We start from the raw sequence: 12,995 nt of genomic DNA on the forward strand, positions 1-12,995 counted from the left end.
CACTAGTGAAACTGGTCATATGTTGTGCGACTTGCTTCCACCTAAACGTAACAGGGCTCTTAGAGATAGGGGTCACGAGTTCATACTCCCTAGAGTGAAAACTGAACGGGTTTTAAAAACGGGCTTTCGTAAAAGATGACTTTTAAGATTTACTTCTTAATAATTTTTAGCTTAATATAATTTTTTAGTACATAAAATGACTGGTAACTGGCTCAGTTTCTTATTGTCCGTAAAGTCACACGTATGCTGTGCCTGATCTTTTAATAAGGACTTTTCATTCATTCATTCATTCATTCTCGCTGGGTATTTTAATAATCACAAAACAACTGATTGAAATCAGTTGTTTTGTGATTATCAGGAAGTCGTGTTTAATTTGAGTTACAACATTTTTGTTTTTGTTTTTTGTTTTTGTTTTTTTTCATTTTAGTGTAGCGGCTAACATCATTTTTTGGCAAAATTGATCACTTAGTGATACAAGCATGAAATTTCACAGAAATGTTTTAAATTAAGTATTCTTTCATTCTGATCGATCAGCCACTTCAAATTTGGCGGTATAACACTTTTTTAACAATTTACTAAAAAGGTGGTCTTTATCTCAACATGGCCGCCATTGACTCTAGGTATAGGGTTAATTCGCAGCCTTATATAGGAGAAGTTAATTATGTTGCAGTACAAACGTTCATTGTCGAGCAAAGGAACTAAAAAAATACTATAGCTGAGTAGAAAACGTTGGCTGCTGGCGAAAACGTCCGTAGGCTATCAAGAGTCGCAGACGGAGCAGCCATTATCATGGCCAGTGGAGCATGTCTGCAAGTATTTTAGAATTTTTGTACTTAGGTTATTACGATAATAGATTTTAGTTTTAACCCTCATATATTACTTGTGTTTGGGTCGAAAGTTTGACATATATTTTAAAGATTCCTGTACTTTAAAACTCTCAGACGATTCATCTCAAAGATAGGTCTTCACATAGAAATGGCTGCTCTTGAAATTGATAGGGTCTTTACTTCAGGACAGTGGTAGGACAAGTGCTTTTGTTGAGGCAGGAGTTGCCTCATCTGGTACTGCAGAATCTTATCTGTCAGCCTCAAGTGTTACCAGATCTCGTCAAGTACATCATATCACAGCATGTTGTCTATACAAGCAGAGGCAAGCTGCGTATAATAGCTATAGAAGAGATACATCTTAAAGTCCACAAGATGTTCTTGATTTCGAAGAGTGGTGTAAGAAACGACGACTCGAAAGTCCACAGTTTGCATTTTGTTTTAGCTCTAGAGCTAACCATTCTAACATTGGTTCCTTCATTCAGAGACGCCAACTTTTGCCTGTATCGTGAGGCGCTGGCAGAACTTATGCCCTATTTCTTTGCAAACAGCAATGTGAATTATGCGTGGTGGCTTTAAATTCACCTCAGAGATATGATGACCATCGATCAACAACATCCAGAAGTATATGTAGCACAAATCTTGCAAAGATTTCTCGTCAATTGCAATCAACCAAGCCCGCGAACAAAACAATGCGGTCATCAAGGATGATGGAGGAGCGATAGGCTTGACAGAGGACCCTACAGCACTCTGGAGGTGGATGATAGCTGGACCAGAGGTGGGCCGCCTTTTCGCTCGCTACGAAGAGGTTGCGGGAACAATCAGTAGAAAACATCACGAACAAGGCGGAAGTGCTCAAAATAGCGGTCTTTGAGAAAGTGGAAAAGCTATTCCCAGTATTTACAGAAATGGGCAATCCTTTTGAAGAAGAGTCCGCGGACCTTCTCGCATTAGACAAAAAGCTAAGGACATTGCCGATCCAGCTAATTCAAGACTTTTTGCTACTCACCATAGCAGAGGCAAAGATCAGTTCCAATCCTTCATTGAAGGACTGAAGAAAGAACAGCACACCTTGTTTTATCAAATAGAAAGAACAAGATCATTTTTTTCAAGCAAGAGGAAATTTCCAGTGTCGCCAGTTCCAAAGAGAGGACACTGGAAGAGGACTGTCACCTATTTCCCAACTCTTCATTTCATGTCAAAGCAGACAGACAGTGTGATTCGCATGATTTCTTCCAGCACGAAAATCAGTCAGCTCCAGCTTCCCTCAGTGACAGTGGAAAACTTCACACATGCCAGAAATCGCGATTGGTTGAGATACTTGTGTCCGAGACTTTGAATGCCAAACACAGAACCAGAGGCAGATGCAATCATCATAGATGGATTACTGAGCTCTTGTCAACTCCCAACCCCCACGTACGTCAAAGACATTTGATGACTACGCCAATGAGGACATCCTTCCAAGAGTTACATCATATTCTACCAAGTAACAAAGAGTTGACATTGAGTTTGATGTGTATAAGGAGTCCAGCCTGAAATTGGAGGCACGATCCAAAAGGGGCAAAGGGATACGAAGAAGGGTTGCACCAACCAGCAAGACTCCCCAAAATTGGCAAAGCTTTCTGAGAGATAACAACAACAAGACTGAACTTTTCCATTTTCTTGCGGACCGGTTGTCCGAAGCAGACATGCCGTGCTTGGAATACGTCTGTTGCAATCGTGTAATTGCGTTCGAAGATTTAGCACCATGTATGCACCACGAGGCAGACCCACGTATTTTTGTGCACGCATGACATGCGGCAATGAACGGCAGAAAGGCTTTAATGATTAAGGCAAACGACACGGATGTGGTAGGTATTGCCATATCTGTCATGAAATCCTTAAACGAGCCTGGTCTTGAAAAAATGTGGATTGCGTTTGGTCAAGGAGGAAATTTTCGGTTGATTCCGGTGCACGAACTGGTAAACACAATCCGTCCAGAGAAAGCCAGTAGACTCCCATTCTTGCACGCATTTACGTGATGCAACACTGTGTCTGCTTTCCGTGGCAAAAGAAAGAAGTCTGCATGGCAAACATGAAATGTCTGTAAGGAGGTCTCGACCACTTTCACCAAACTCAGTCAGTGTGTGCCAGCTCTTGACGACGCTGATCTGCAGAGTCTAGAACAGTTTGTTGTGGTCATGTATGACAGGTCCAGTGCAGATATAAGTGTGAACGATGCAAGACTGAATTTCTTCGCTCGCAAACAGAGGCCGTATGATGCAATACCACCTCAGTCTGCCCTCAAGCTACATTCAAAGCATGCTGCCTACCAAGGAAGAATTATCTGGGGTCAAGCCACTCTCCCTCGACCTGTCACAAAAAGTCCAGCTGATTGGGGATGGAGTAGGCGAGGTGACACGTGGCAGATACTTTGGACTGACATTCCATCAGTTGCTGCAAGTTGTCGAGAACTAACCAGATGTGGCTGCAGGAAAGACTGTTGTGGGAGGTGCAAATGTCTTCGCTCTGGGCTGAACTGTACAGCTCTGTGTAGCTGTTCGTGTGAAAAGTAGCTCCACCTGGTCATCGACTATAGTAGGCATACAATGTAAATTGTATAGCAGCACTATTTGGCACTGTTACGAAATCAAAAGCTTGTTTGAAAAGCTGTTTTTGAATTAGCCAGCTAGAAACTGCTGGGCGTAATGAATTGCTGTTCTGAATATCAGAATTCGGTTGAAGTAGGCATGTAATGTAACTTGTGTATTTGAAACTTATACGTGATCAGAGGTTGTTTAAAAAAGAATTGTTTGGGAATCACCCAGCTAAGAAACTGCTGGGCGTATTGAATTACCGTACTGAATACGGGATAGGCACATAATGTAACCTGTATATAACAACACTATGAGATCATGAGCGCCTGTTAAAGAAAGAATTCTTTAGCACTGTTTGGCCATTTTCACAAACTGAAAGATGTATGGAAGAGTCAATTGTATCTAAAGGATGCTAGCAGTAAAATGTCGTAATCATGGAGTAGTAAACTGCTCAAATGTTGCTTCAAGATGAGTTAAAAGTAAGGATATTACTTAAAATGGCCGCCATTTTATCACATCGCACCCATTTTCAGTCAGTTTGAAAAAAACTCTTGTTAATGCGAATTTCAAGTGGCTAATCGACTAGAATGAAAGAATAGACAAATTAGAATGTTCCTGCCAAATTTCATGCTTGTATCACCAAGTGAACAATTGAAGCTGTTAGCCGCTACACTTTTTAACTACATGCAGTCGACAAGTGAGACAACATGAAGAGATGTAAAACACGGCACCCAGTATCATTCATTACAAGTACATCTTGCTCTGACCTGGCCGATTGCTCCGACAATGGCTCAGCAAAAAACTGCAGTACCACATGATGTATTTCCCTAGAGTTTTGTTTCTGAACGAAAGACACGTTTTAAATAAATAGCACCAAGATTCTATGATCTACATGAGATGATTACATGTATAATTCCGCCAATGGAGTAAAGTTCTGCTGAGAAAACTTTTGCCGGCACTTTTTTTCGCGGGAACTTATTTTTGCGGATCGTGGAAATCGCAAAATTTAGAACACACAAAAATTTTGCGCCACACGGTACTTGTTACCTGACTGACCTCAGTCCGCCATTTTCGTGTGTTCATATTCGATTTTTCCCTATGAATTGTTATCGTTTACAATCAGTTTGTAAACGTGGCATCTGATGACTTTCCACTTAGAACACAGAGATTAGTGTATGTATTTCTTCGACTACATAAAGAGAAATAACCAGGACCAATTAAAAGGTCATTCAATATCTGCAATATAACTTTATTTAAATAAAACTTGCAAGCATGCAAGAATGCAAATTGTTTCTTTTACACTACCACCAAAATATCGGAACCATAATTCACCTGTATAGGCGGGTTTTTAGAAATGCGCGCACTGACAGAGCCTACGACCTGTCCTAGGAGACACCTAGTCCTTAAGCTCTTTTTGGCACAGAGGAGAGCGCTGAACTTAAAATACCCAAATTATTGTGAAAGCACCTGAGGCGTTGTGTTACGAAAAATTGTCTAAGTCAAGTTCTAGAACAATCTAGAACCGAAGTCATTCAGCCGTGACCAATTTGTTTAAGAACATTCCAGAACATTCTAATCCTTATGTCATTACTCAGATCAGAAACTTTGTAAAACTACTTAATTTAGCCCCTAATAGAAGTTTCTAGAACTTTAAGTCTCATGTATATTAGAGCGAGAGTTTTTTCTGTAAGAGAGATTGATTCAAATTTGAAGAAGCTTAGTGCTGTAAACTCGCGAAGTTACCTTACGGAAATAAATTAGTTTGTTGCTGTTACCAGCGATCCTGAGTTGTCTGGAAACAACCCTGCTCTACAACGACACTCGTAACACATTGCGAAAACAGCTCCCTGTAGCAGTGAATGCAATTGAGAGAAGAGATCACTTTATATGTCTGTATCATTTCTCAGTTTCGGCGCGCTGGGAAACTTGGACCAAACTAAGACTGCTCATTTGTGCCACGTCACGGGGCAGGAAATCAAAAGTCACCGAATAAGGCAGCTCCCTGCCTTGCAAGTTAACCTACCTCAGTGCAAAAAAAGATTACCATTAGCTGGTATGATAAGTCATAATCATCTTAATTAAGTACTGTACGCCCAGACCGTTCACAGGAACTATCGCCCCTGCAAATCTTGCAAGACAATTCGATACAAGAATAGTGTCCAAACAAGACCTCTTCATCCAATTTAAAACGTATCTAAGTGATTAGAACCCACTATCTTGTCCTTCTCCTAATTTTCTTTTTGTGGTTCAACCGTTTCTCGGTTCAGTTTCTTGCTTCTATACAGATCTCAGCTGCTTCGTAGACACGGAAGAAGTAACCCCAAATTTGCACCATAACTCTCCAGCTTCATAATATGTTTCTGTTTTCTGCAGGTCGCACTATTTTCCACCACAGTCTGCAGCGTCATCTTTCTAGGTTGCCCACAAGAAGCTGCCTACATTTTCTCCTTGATAGCTGTCGCCAGTCTCTCCACAGCTGAAGACAGAATTTTTTCGTTGTAATGAGCAACACACAACCGAATACAGTTTCTGAACTTGTCCGGGGTCGAAGAGAATCTGAAACACCAAGAACATTACATCTTTATGTCTGATAATTAATACAATAACAAAAATAACACAATTAAAAAGTATATTGAGGGTTTCAGTTTGACTTTAAGTGGTATATATAGAAATGGGTTGTTTTCAGTCTAAATGAATCTTTAGGTTTTCAAGAAAGGGAAAAATGAACTAGCCCGGAAAACGCGATACAAACAAGAGAATATCCTATTTCACAATCATGGACGAAAAACCACGGAAAGCTAAACGATTGTATTCATGCAACTAATCACGTTCAATGCTTTGTCACTCTTGGCATCAGCTACAAAGTTCTCTTCTAGTTCTGACAGAATTCATTGTGCTGTTTGTGATTTGCTAATTATTGAAGAAAACTGCTTAACTTTCAGCACTTGAATAAATTAACAGATTAGATAAGGGAATCAGTTAAAATATGTGAGGCGATTGTGGAAAATCTTTAGCCAAGTAAAGTTCTTACTCTGAGCCAGGAGAGAAGCCAACATTGTACTTTTCTCTACAAACTTTCAGCAGCTCTAAACGGAGAAACAAAAGCAAATATATGTGACATATACCAAAGTCTAATCATCAAGACAAGTATAACAATAAAATCTTAACTTCTTAATTCATTGAGAGATATCCATGATGAACAAAAAATTAACTATTGGAATAAAAACGCTCTCTGGTTAAAAATATATTGAAAACATAAGCTTTCGGCTATCAGTCTATAGCCTTTCACGAATGAAAAATGTGGCGCGCAAGCGAAAACATATACGAATGGGGTGCGAAAAATTGAGAATAAAAACAAGCGTGAAAAAAGCTAGAAGATAAAAATGTAAATGAGGCCTGATTACAATAAAATCGAGTATTGCCTAGGTAACGGTTTTGAGTTGTTTTCCGCGTCGACGGTTTTTGCTGAAATTAACTGTCACTTTTTATGCTTATAACTAGGTGGGTTCCTTTTTAAGGGAAAAAGAAAAATGGCCTATTCGCCTGGCAACTCCCTTTATGACCAGTTTTTATTCGGTTGGTATCAGAAATTTACCAGCCCTTCTTTTGATTAAGGTAATGCACAGAGCGTATCAGTTTTTGCAGCCGCAGGAAATGGAAAGATTCCCTTGATGGCCCACCGGTAATATAGTACAACAATTAAATAATAGGAACTTACCATCGGCATCAATGTTTTGAGGTAACGTTATCCATACAAATATTCCACCCTGTGTACAAAACAAAAAGGAAGTTATAACGTACAGTTCTGAAATAGCATTTGAGTCAACAAGTCAAACATACAACAAATAGCTGAGACAAGTAAAAAAAAATTATGTTTGTGGAGAGTATCAGCCTGCAAACGCCGACATATTTCCGGCGACCAAGTGACAGCCGGAATAATTGTCTGCATTGGCAGGCTAGAAGAGTATTTACTTGCCTGAGGTTTGGAAAGCTTTACTTCTTTGGGCATGTGTTGCAGGAGTACATCAAACATGGCAGCAAGTCGACCCTGGAAAGACAAGACCAAGAACAATCAACTTTTAAATTTCTCACAAGTGTTTACCTTCTGATTACTCCTTACAATATCAAAGCATATAAATTATTTTAAAGTAGATATCTTATGAAAATAGAGAAAACATCAATTAGTGATTCAATGAGCTGTGTATTGATTCAACATTACTTAAAATCATGTAGCAAATGGCTCTTTGCAAAGAGTGATTACCAGGGGGCACTTTCCACTTAATATGAGGGGTGTACATTTAAAACCTGTTGTTTTGTACCACTTAAGAGTCCTAAAATCTCAAATGACCACCGTTGGGGTTATTGTGGTACCGTTTAGGGTAATAAGCCAAAAACTTCTCAGTTTTTTGCCATAGAATTGCTACTCTACTAGGGGGATGAATTTGTGCCATGTCTAGAAAATTTTTTTGGGATCATTTTTAAACACTTCTGGGGAGCACCCCTTTCAATATGACAGGAGAATTCCCAATCAAGAAAATGACTACAACAACAACACTGACTAGAGGCCTGCAGCAGCTTTACTTGGCTTTGCATCAGCTTGCATTGTTTACTTACATGGTAGCTGATTTTCAGAGAGGAAAGAAGTTTTTCAAGTTGACCAAGTTCAATGACACTAGCCATCACTCCACTGAGATAGTGCTGACTTGAACCAACGTGGCACACAAAAGAACTGAAAAAGTTTAAATAGACAACTTTAAAGACAAAATATCAGCCAATAATAATTATTGGCTGATATTTAAGTAAACAATAATAAAATGGGATACTGGTATGTCCGAGCAAAAATATGTTTGATTGGACAATTTGACCGGTGCCACCCAGGAAATTATTTGAAGCCCTGTGGTGCAAAGGTGTTCAAAAATTCTGTGCAATAGACTAATACACACTTGTCAAGTAAACAATAAATATTACTGTTTACTTGACAAGTGTGTCCAATGCCTGTCCAATTCTCCAATAAAATAGAGACAAACATAACAATGGTGATTATGTCTGCTAAAGAAACTGCAATTACATTCCCATGAAGCAAGATATGCAGGAGTTTCATTAATTAATGCTTTCAGCACGTGGGCAACTGGTTTTCACAGGCAGGCAAAACGTTTTGAAGTTAACTTCTTTAGAAGAAAAACTTTTCTCTAGATGGTCAAACCAGGCAGGCAAAATCATCCTCACAGCTGGTCAATTTGCCCAATGCCCAGTCCTTAACAAAACCCCTGGACATGGTATAATTTGTCATTCCCACTGGGCGGGTTGCTGGTAGATCACAGACTCCCTCCTCCCCCAGTAAATGGTGGGGTGCCAGAAAATGTCCACATCCACCTCAAGGAGGGTTGGAAATTCTGAGGGGGGGGGGGGGGGGGGGGGGTTAAAAAAGCCAAAATCTTTTAAGAAAAGTATGAACCCAAACGGGAATTTCCAGGGATGGGGGTGTCAAACAAGAGAAGCCTCTGTGGAAGGGGATGAATATTTCTGGAATAACTCATTTACACCATTCCAGGGTTCCCTGAAAAATTGCCGGTACCAAAAGTCGTAAGGGTGGATCAGAGCTGAGACACTGTGAGAGTATTATACACGTGCATCTTACTCAAAAAAACAACACAAAGGCGTGGCCTGTCAGCTTCAAGCTCTCTCTCTTACATGGTCTTGAGTTGTGTGACACAAAGCAACCATAGCGCCACCAAGCATAGCCCATCCCTCTAAAGCAAACAGCTAATTACCTATTTTTTAAATGTCCTAAGACATTTTGCGGGGCTTCCAACCAGCCAATTCTCAAACCAGGACTGAATATTGTAGAAAATGATCCAAGAGAAACAATGTTTCCATGTTCTGCAGAACCTGCTGAACTGAGAAATAAAAGTTGGCTTACAGCACAAAATGATTTACAAACCATTCACTCTCAAGAGGATGCTTTCATGACACACCAGGAATGTTATAACAACAGTCAAAGAAAAAGCTCAGATGTGGACAAACAAGAGTTACAGTGGGTTCAATGATCTATAAATGTCAACAAACCTTTGATCATAGGCAAAGAGCCTTTTTGGTGCTTTTTTAAATGCAGGGTCACTTTCAGCATAGGACAAACAGGCCAAAGTGTCGTCACACAAACACAACACCTTATGCTTCCTGATAATCTCAATAAGAGCATTACATCTGTCTGAAATAAGAAAAACAATAATTAAAAATTATTAACAGAATATCAATACAACAAGATCAGACACTCTACCTGATAAACTGAACATTTCCTGAGGGCACTTATTATTTCCTCAAGTAATGAGCACTTATAGCTGGGAGTTTAACTTTTTACTCTCACTCTTACCAAAAGGGAGAATTTCCTGAGCAGTGCAACTATTTAAATTAAGGAACACAATTCTTGAAAATTGAGTTTGTGGTAGTTTTTGCCATACAAGCAATGAATACAAACATTGTTAGTACTTTGTTAGTACTAAATGTGGTAACTAGAGTAAAAATCAGGGAAAGAATGTCTATTTATGAGATGAGTTTCCTCTCTATTAGAGATACTAACTTTACCCCTGCCTCATGAAACCTTTTGTTACATTGACAAGATCAACTTTTCCTACAGACATTTATGCTGGTCTAGCCAGACTAATCATTCATTAGTTTTGGATCAAGTCTCTCGGTGACTATTGAGACTAACCATCCACAAGATTTTCACAAGTAACACAGTGACTGTCATTTTTCTATCAGAAAAATAGAAATTGAACCTCACCAACAAGCCAAAAAAAAAAATTTAAATACAGAATAGCCACAACACTTCATTATCATGGTACCTTCTGGGAGTGACTGTCCAGTAGGATTCTTGAAAATAGTCATCAAGTAAACAAATCCCCAGAATGGCTTCTTTTCTGTTGCTGATCTCTTCCTATAAGAATGTGCTTTCAGAAGTTTGTCCAGTTCTTCCACAATCAACCCATTCTCATCAGTTGGAACTTTAGAAAATGAAAATATTGAAAATGGGCCGATTGGATCATAAGATTGTATGGTACAGTTGTAGGTCACTATGCATGTGGTACCACAGTTGCAGAAATATAATATATTATTCGAGATATTTCCAATTTCAGATCTTTTTAAAAGGTTTGGCTAAAAATGTACCCCCGTACTTGTATCTAGAACTGACTAAACAACACTAACCTGAAACAAGTTTGAGGCTCAAATCCCTGAAAATGTCAAGGGAACTACCAGTGAGATCAGGCACAAAAACAGGATCCCCAGACTGAGAGAGCACATTGCATAACAAAACAAGGCCTTGTGATGATCCTCCAGTAATGAACAGACGCTCACTGATTTATAAAAAGAAAAAATCAAAAAGGTATTTTAATCTAATTGAAAAAATACTGAAATTAATTAAAATTTCATGACTATGATTACAGGTAACTATTCGTAGTGAGTCTAGTAATGTAATCATTAACATCATCATTGTTATCATTATCATCTAGTAATGTAATCAACACTGATAACCCAACGAGTATTCCATGGATTATCAGTAAGTAATCAACAGATTAGTTATTAAACACCATCAATGACCAATGCGTAAATAGTTTGTTGATGACAGAAAAATGTGGCCTATCAAACTGATAGCAAATGACATTTTGTGACCTATCAGTTACTCAATGATGCCACTGTTTACCCATGAATGCTAATAATCACTCATTGATTGAAGTAATTCATAATTCATTTTACAATTTGATGATATTGATTACAGATTGATAACTTAATTACTGACATCATCGACGTTATCCATTTATTTATGTCTGGATATAATAATGGGAAGTTTCTCGATCACATTATAATCCTAGCAGGATGCCCCAACACCTTACCTTTATCTATCAGCCTGGACTCTTGTAGTCAGTATACCACTATATATAATAATTATTGTTCTTCACTTAGTACCTAAATTCAGCTTAATTTTTGCTAGTCCTAAATTGACTATCTGTACCTTGATACTTGATGTCCATACTCCTCAGCCAGAAAATTGGCTAATGACTGACGCAACTCCAAATTTCCTTGTCTTGGTCCATACTGAAATAAGTCTCCAGGATCTTGAGTAGCCTTAAAAGGATAAGTGATAAGCAAAGTTTACTCTTCAGTATACATTTTAAAAATTATATCTAACCTGCACGTTATTTTAAAAAATTCTTTCCAGTTAATAACCATCAAAATACAAAATCTACAAAATACTTTACACCTACGTTGATGGTTAAACGTACCTTTTATTAATTAAATAGTTAACTATATCTAACATAACACAAATTATGTCTTTGGGTATCATAGTCTCATGGCATCGGAATGGAAGGGGGAACTATTTCCATCGTTTCCGAGTGCCCTCTCCACAGCAGACACTGGGAGACTATTGACCTAAAATTTTATATTGAAGAAGAGTAACGGTACAAGTACTAATATTACTAGTTAAGATTATACCAAGCAGTGCACAGTTCCCAGCTCCATGCCATCTTTACAGATGTTCAGAATAACAGAATCCTGTGATGAGATGGACAAGTCGACTACATCGGAATTATAACAACCAAGATCTTCAAGTAATGTTCCCGCTGCCATTTTTAGATGGCTCTCGTGCGATAAACGTATAACTCACGTCCAAATATTCACACGCTAACCACGCATGATTGACTACGAAAAATTACTTCTGCTCACCTAATTCAGTCAATCATATTAACCTTTTCACCTCTTTTGTTCCCTAAAAGACAAATATAGAGGATGTGTACACACAGTGGTGGTGCTGGTCGAGAGCTGTCGACAAGGTATTGGACTTCTTGGCGCGGATTATCTACCAATCTTTGATGAGATGGCTTAGTTACGCTCCATTAGACAACTTATACGTACCTTTTTTATAGTTGGTACACATTGTGTCACAGTAAGACCTTAATCGGTTCCCAAAGTTGAACTTTCTAAACTCCTTCAAGTGGAACAACAACACCATTTTGAAGATCACGGCAGTAATCACCGGGCGGTCCATTTCAGCCTCGCTCTCGCGTTCTCCAGCCTCGCTCTCTGTGCTATACGCAATACGTACACTGGTTTTTGCGCCAGGTAAGGACCACGTGGAAAAAATAGACCTTTGCAAGGGCTATTGGAATCCACAAAGAAAAATTGGGGTAGCCACGCGTTTTTCCGAGATAATTAGCCTTGAATCTCAACAAAAATGCTGACATCAGCGTTTTCTGAGAAAAAGAAGGAAAATATATTTCTTCACAGATTTCCTTCGAATTCGCCTTTACAAACAGAAAAGCAAACACATTTATAAAGATCTTAAAACTGCATGGTAAATGGTAACAAAAAAACATTTTTTGTATGTTTTCAATAACAAAATCGTTGTAACAGCGCTTTTAGCGTCTCTGACAGCCTTCTTCTCAGGGTTCAGCTAAAATATAGTCTAAATACCTTTTGCTCACAACCAGAGACTAATCACGTGTTGAATAGGTTTGCCACTTCCATTTCATAACATAAAATGTAGGGGGTAACCACGCGTTTTTTAAAGTTATTGATCTTTTTTGAAAACTTTTACGGT

The 12,995-nt window shown here is 38.7% G+C and overlaps 1 protein-coding gene across 1 annotated transcript; it reads right to left on the reverse strand.

Moving 5' to 3' along the window:
* Positions 1–4,628: 4,628 nt before the first annotated feature.
* LOC110048956 (uncharacterized) lies at positions 4,629–12,110 on the reverse strand. The gene is made up of 11 exons (XM_020754715.2): positions 11,891–12,110; positions 11,409–11,521; positions 10,604–10,752; positions 10,243–10,401; positions 9,467–9,608; positions 9,172–9,297; positions 8,015–8,129; positions 7,377–7,448; positions 7,119–7,167; positions 6,432–6,486; positions 4,629–5,956 (listed from the first exon to the last, which is right to left on the reverse strand). The coding sequence occupies exons 1-11, from the start codon at positions 12,023–12,025 to the stop codon at positions 5,836–5,838; spliced, it is 1,236 nt and encodes a 411-aa protein (XP_020610374.1). The 5' UTR covers positions 12,026–12,110; the 3' UTR covers positions 4,629–5,835.
* Between the last annotated feature and the right edge of the window lie 885 nt (positions 12,111–12,995).

The sequence above is a fragment of the Orbicella faveolata genome, unplaced genomic scaffold, assembly GCF_042242905.1.
Source record: "Orbicella faveolata isolate gen_17 unplaced genomic scaffold, um_ofav_v1 contig_36, whole genome shotgun sequence".
NCBI lineage: Eukaryota > Metazoa > Cnidaria > Anthozoa > Scleractinia > Merulinidae > Orbicella > Orbicella faveolata.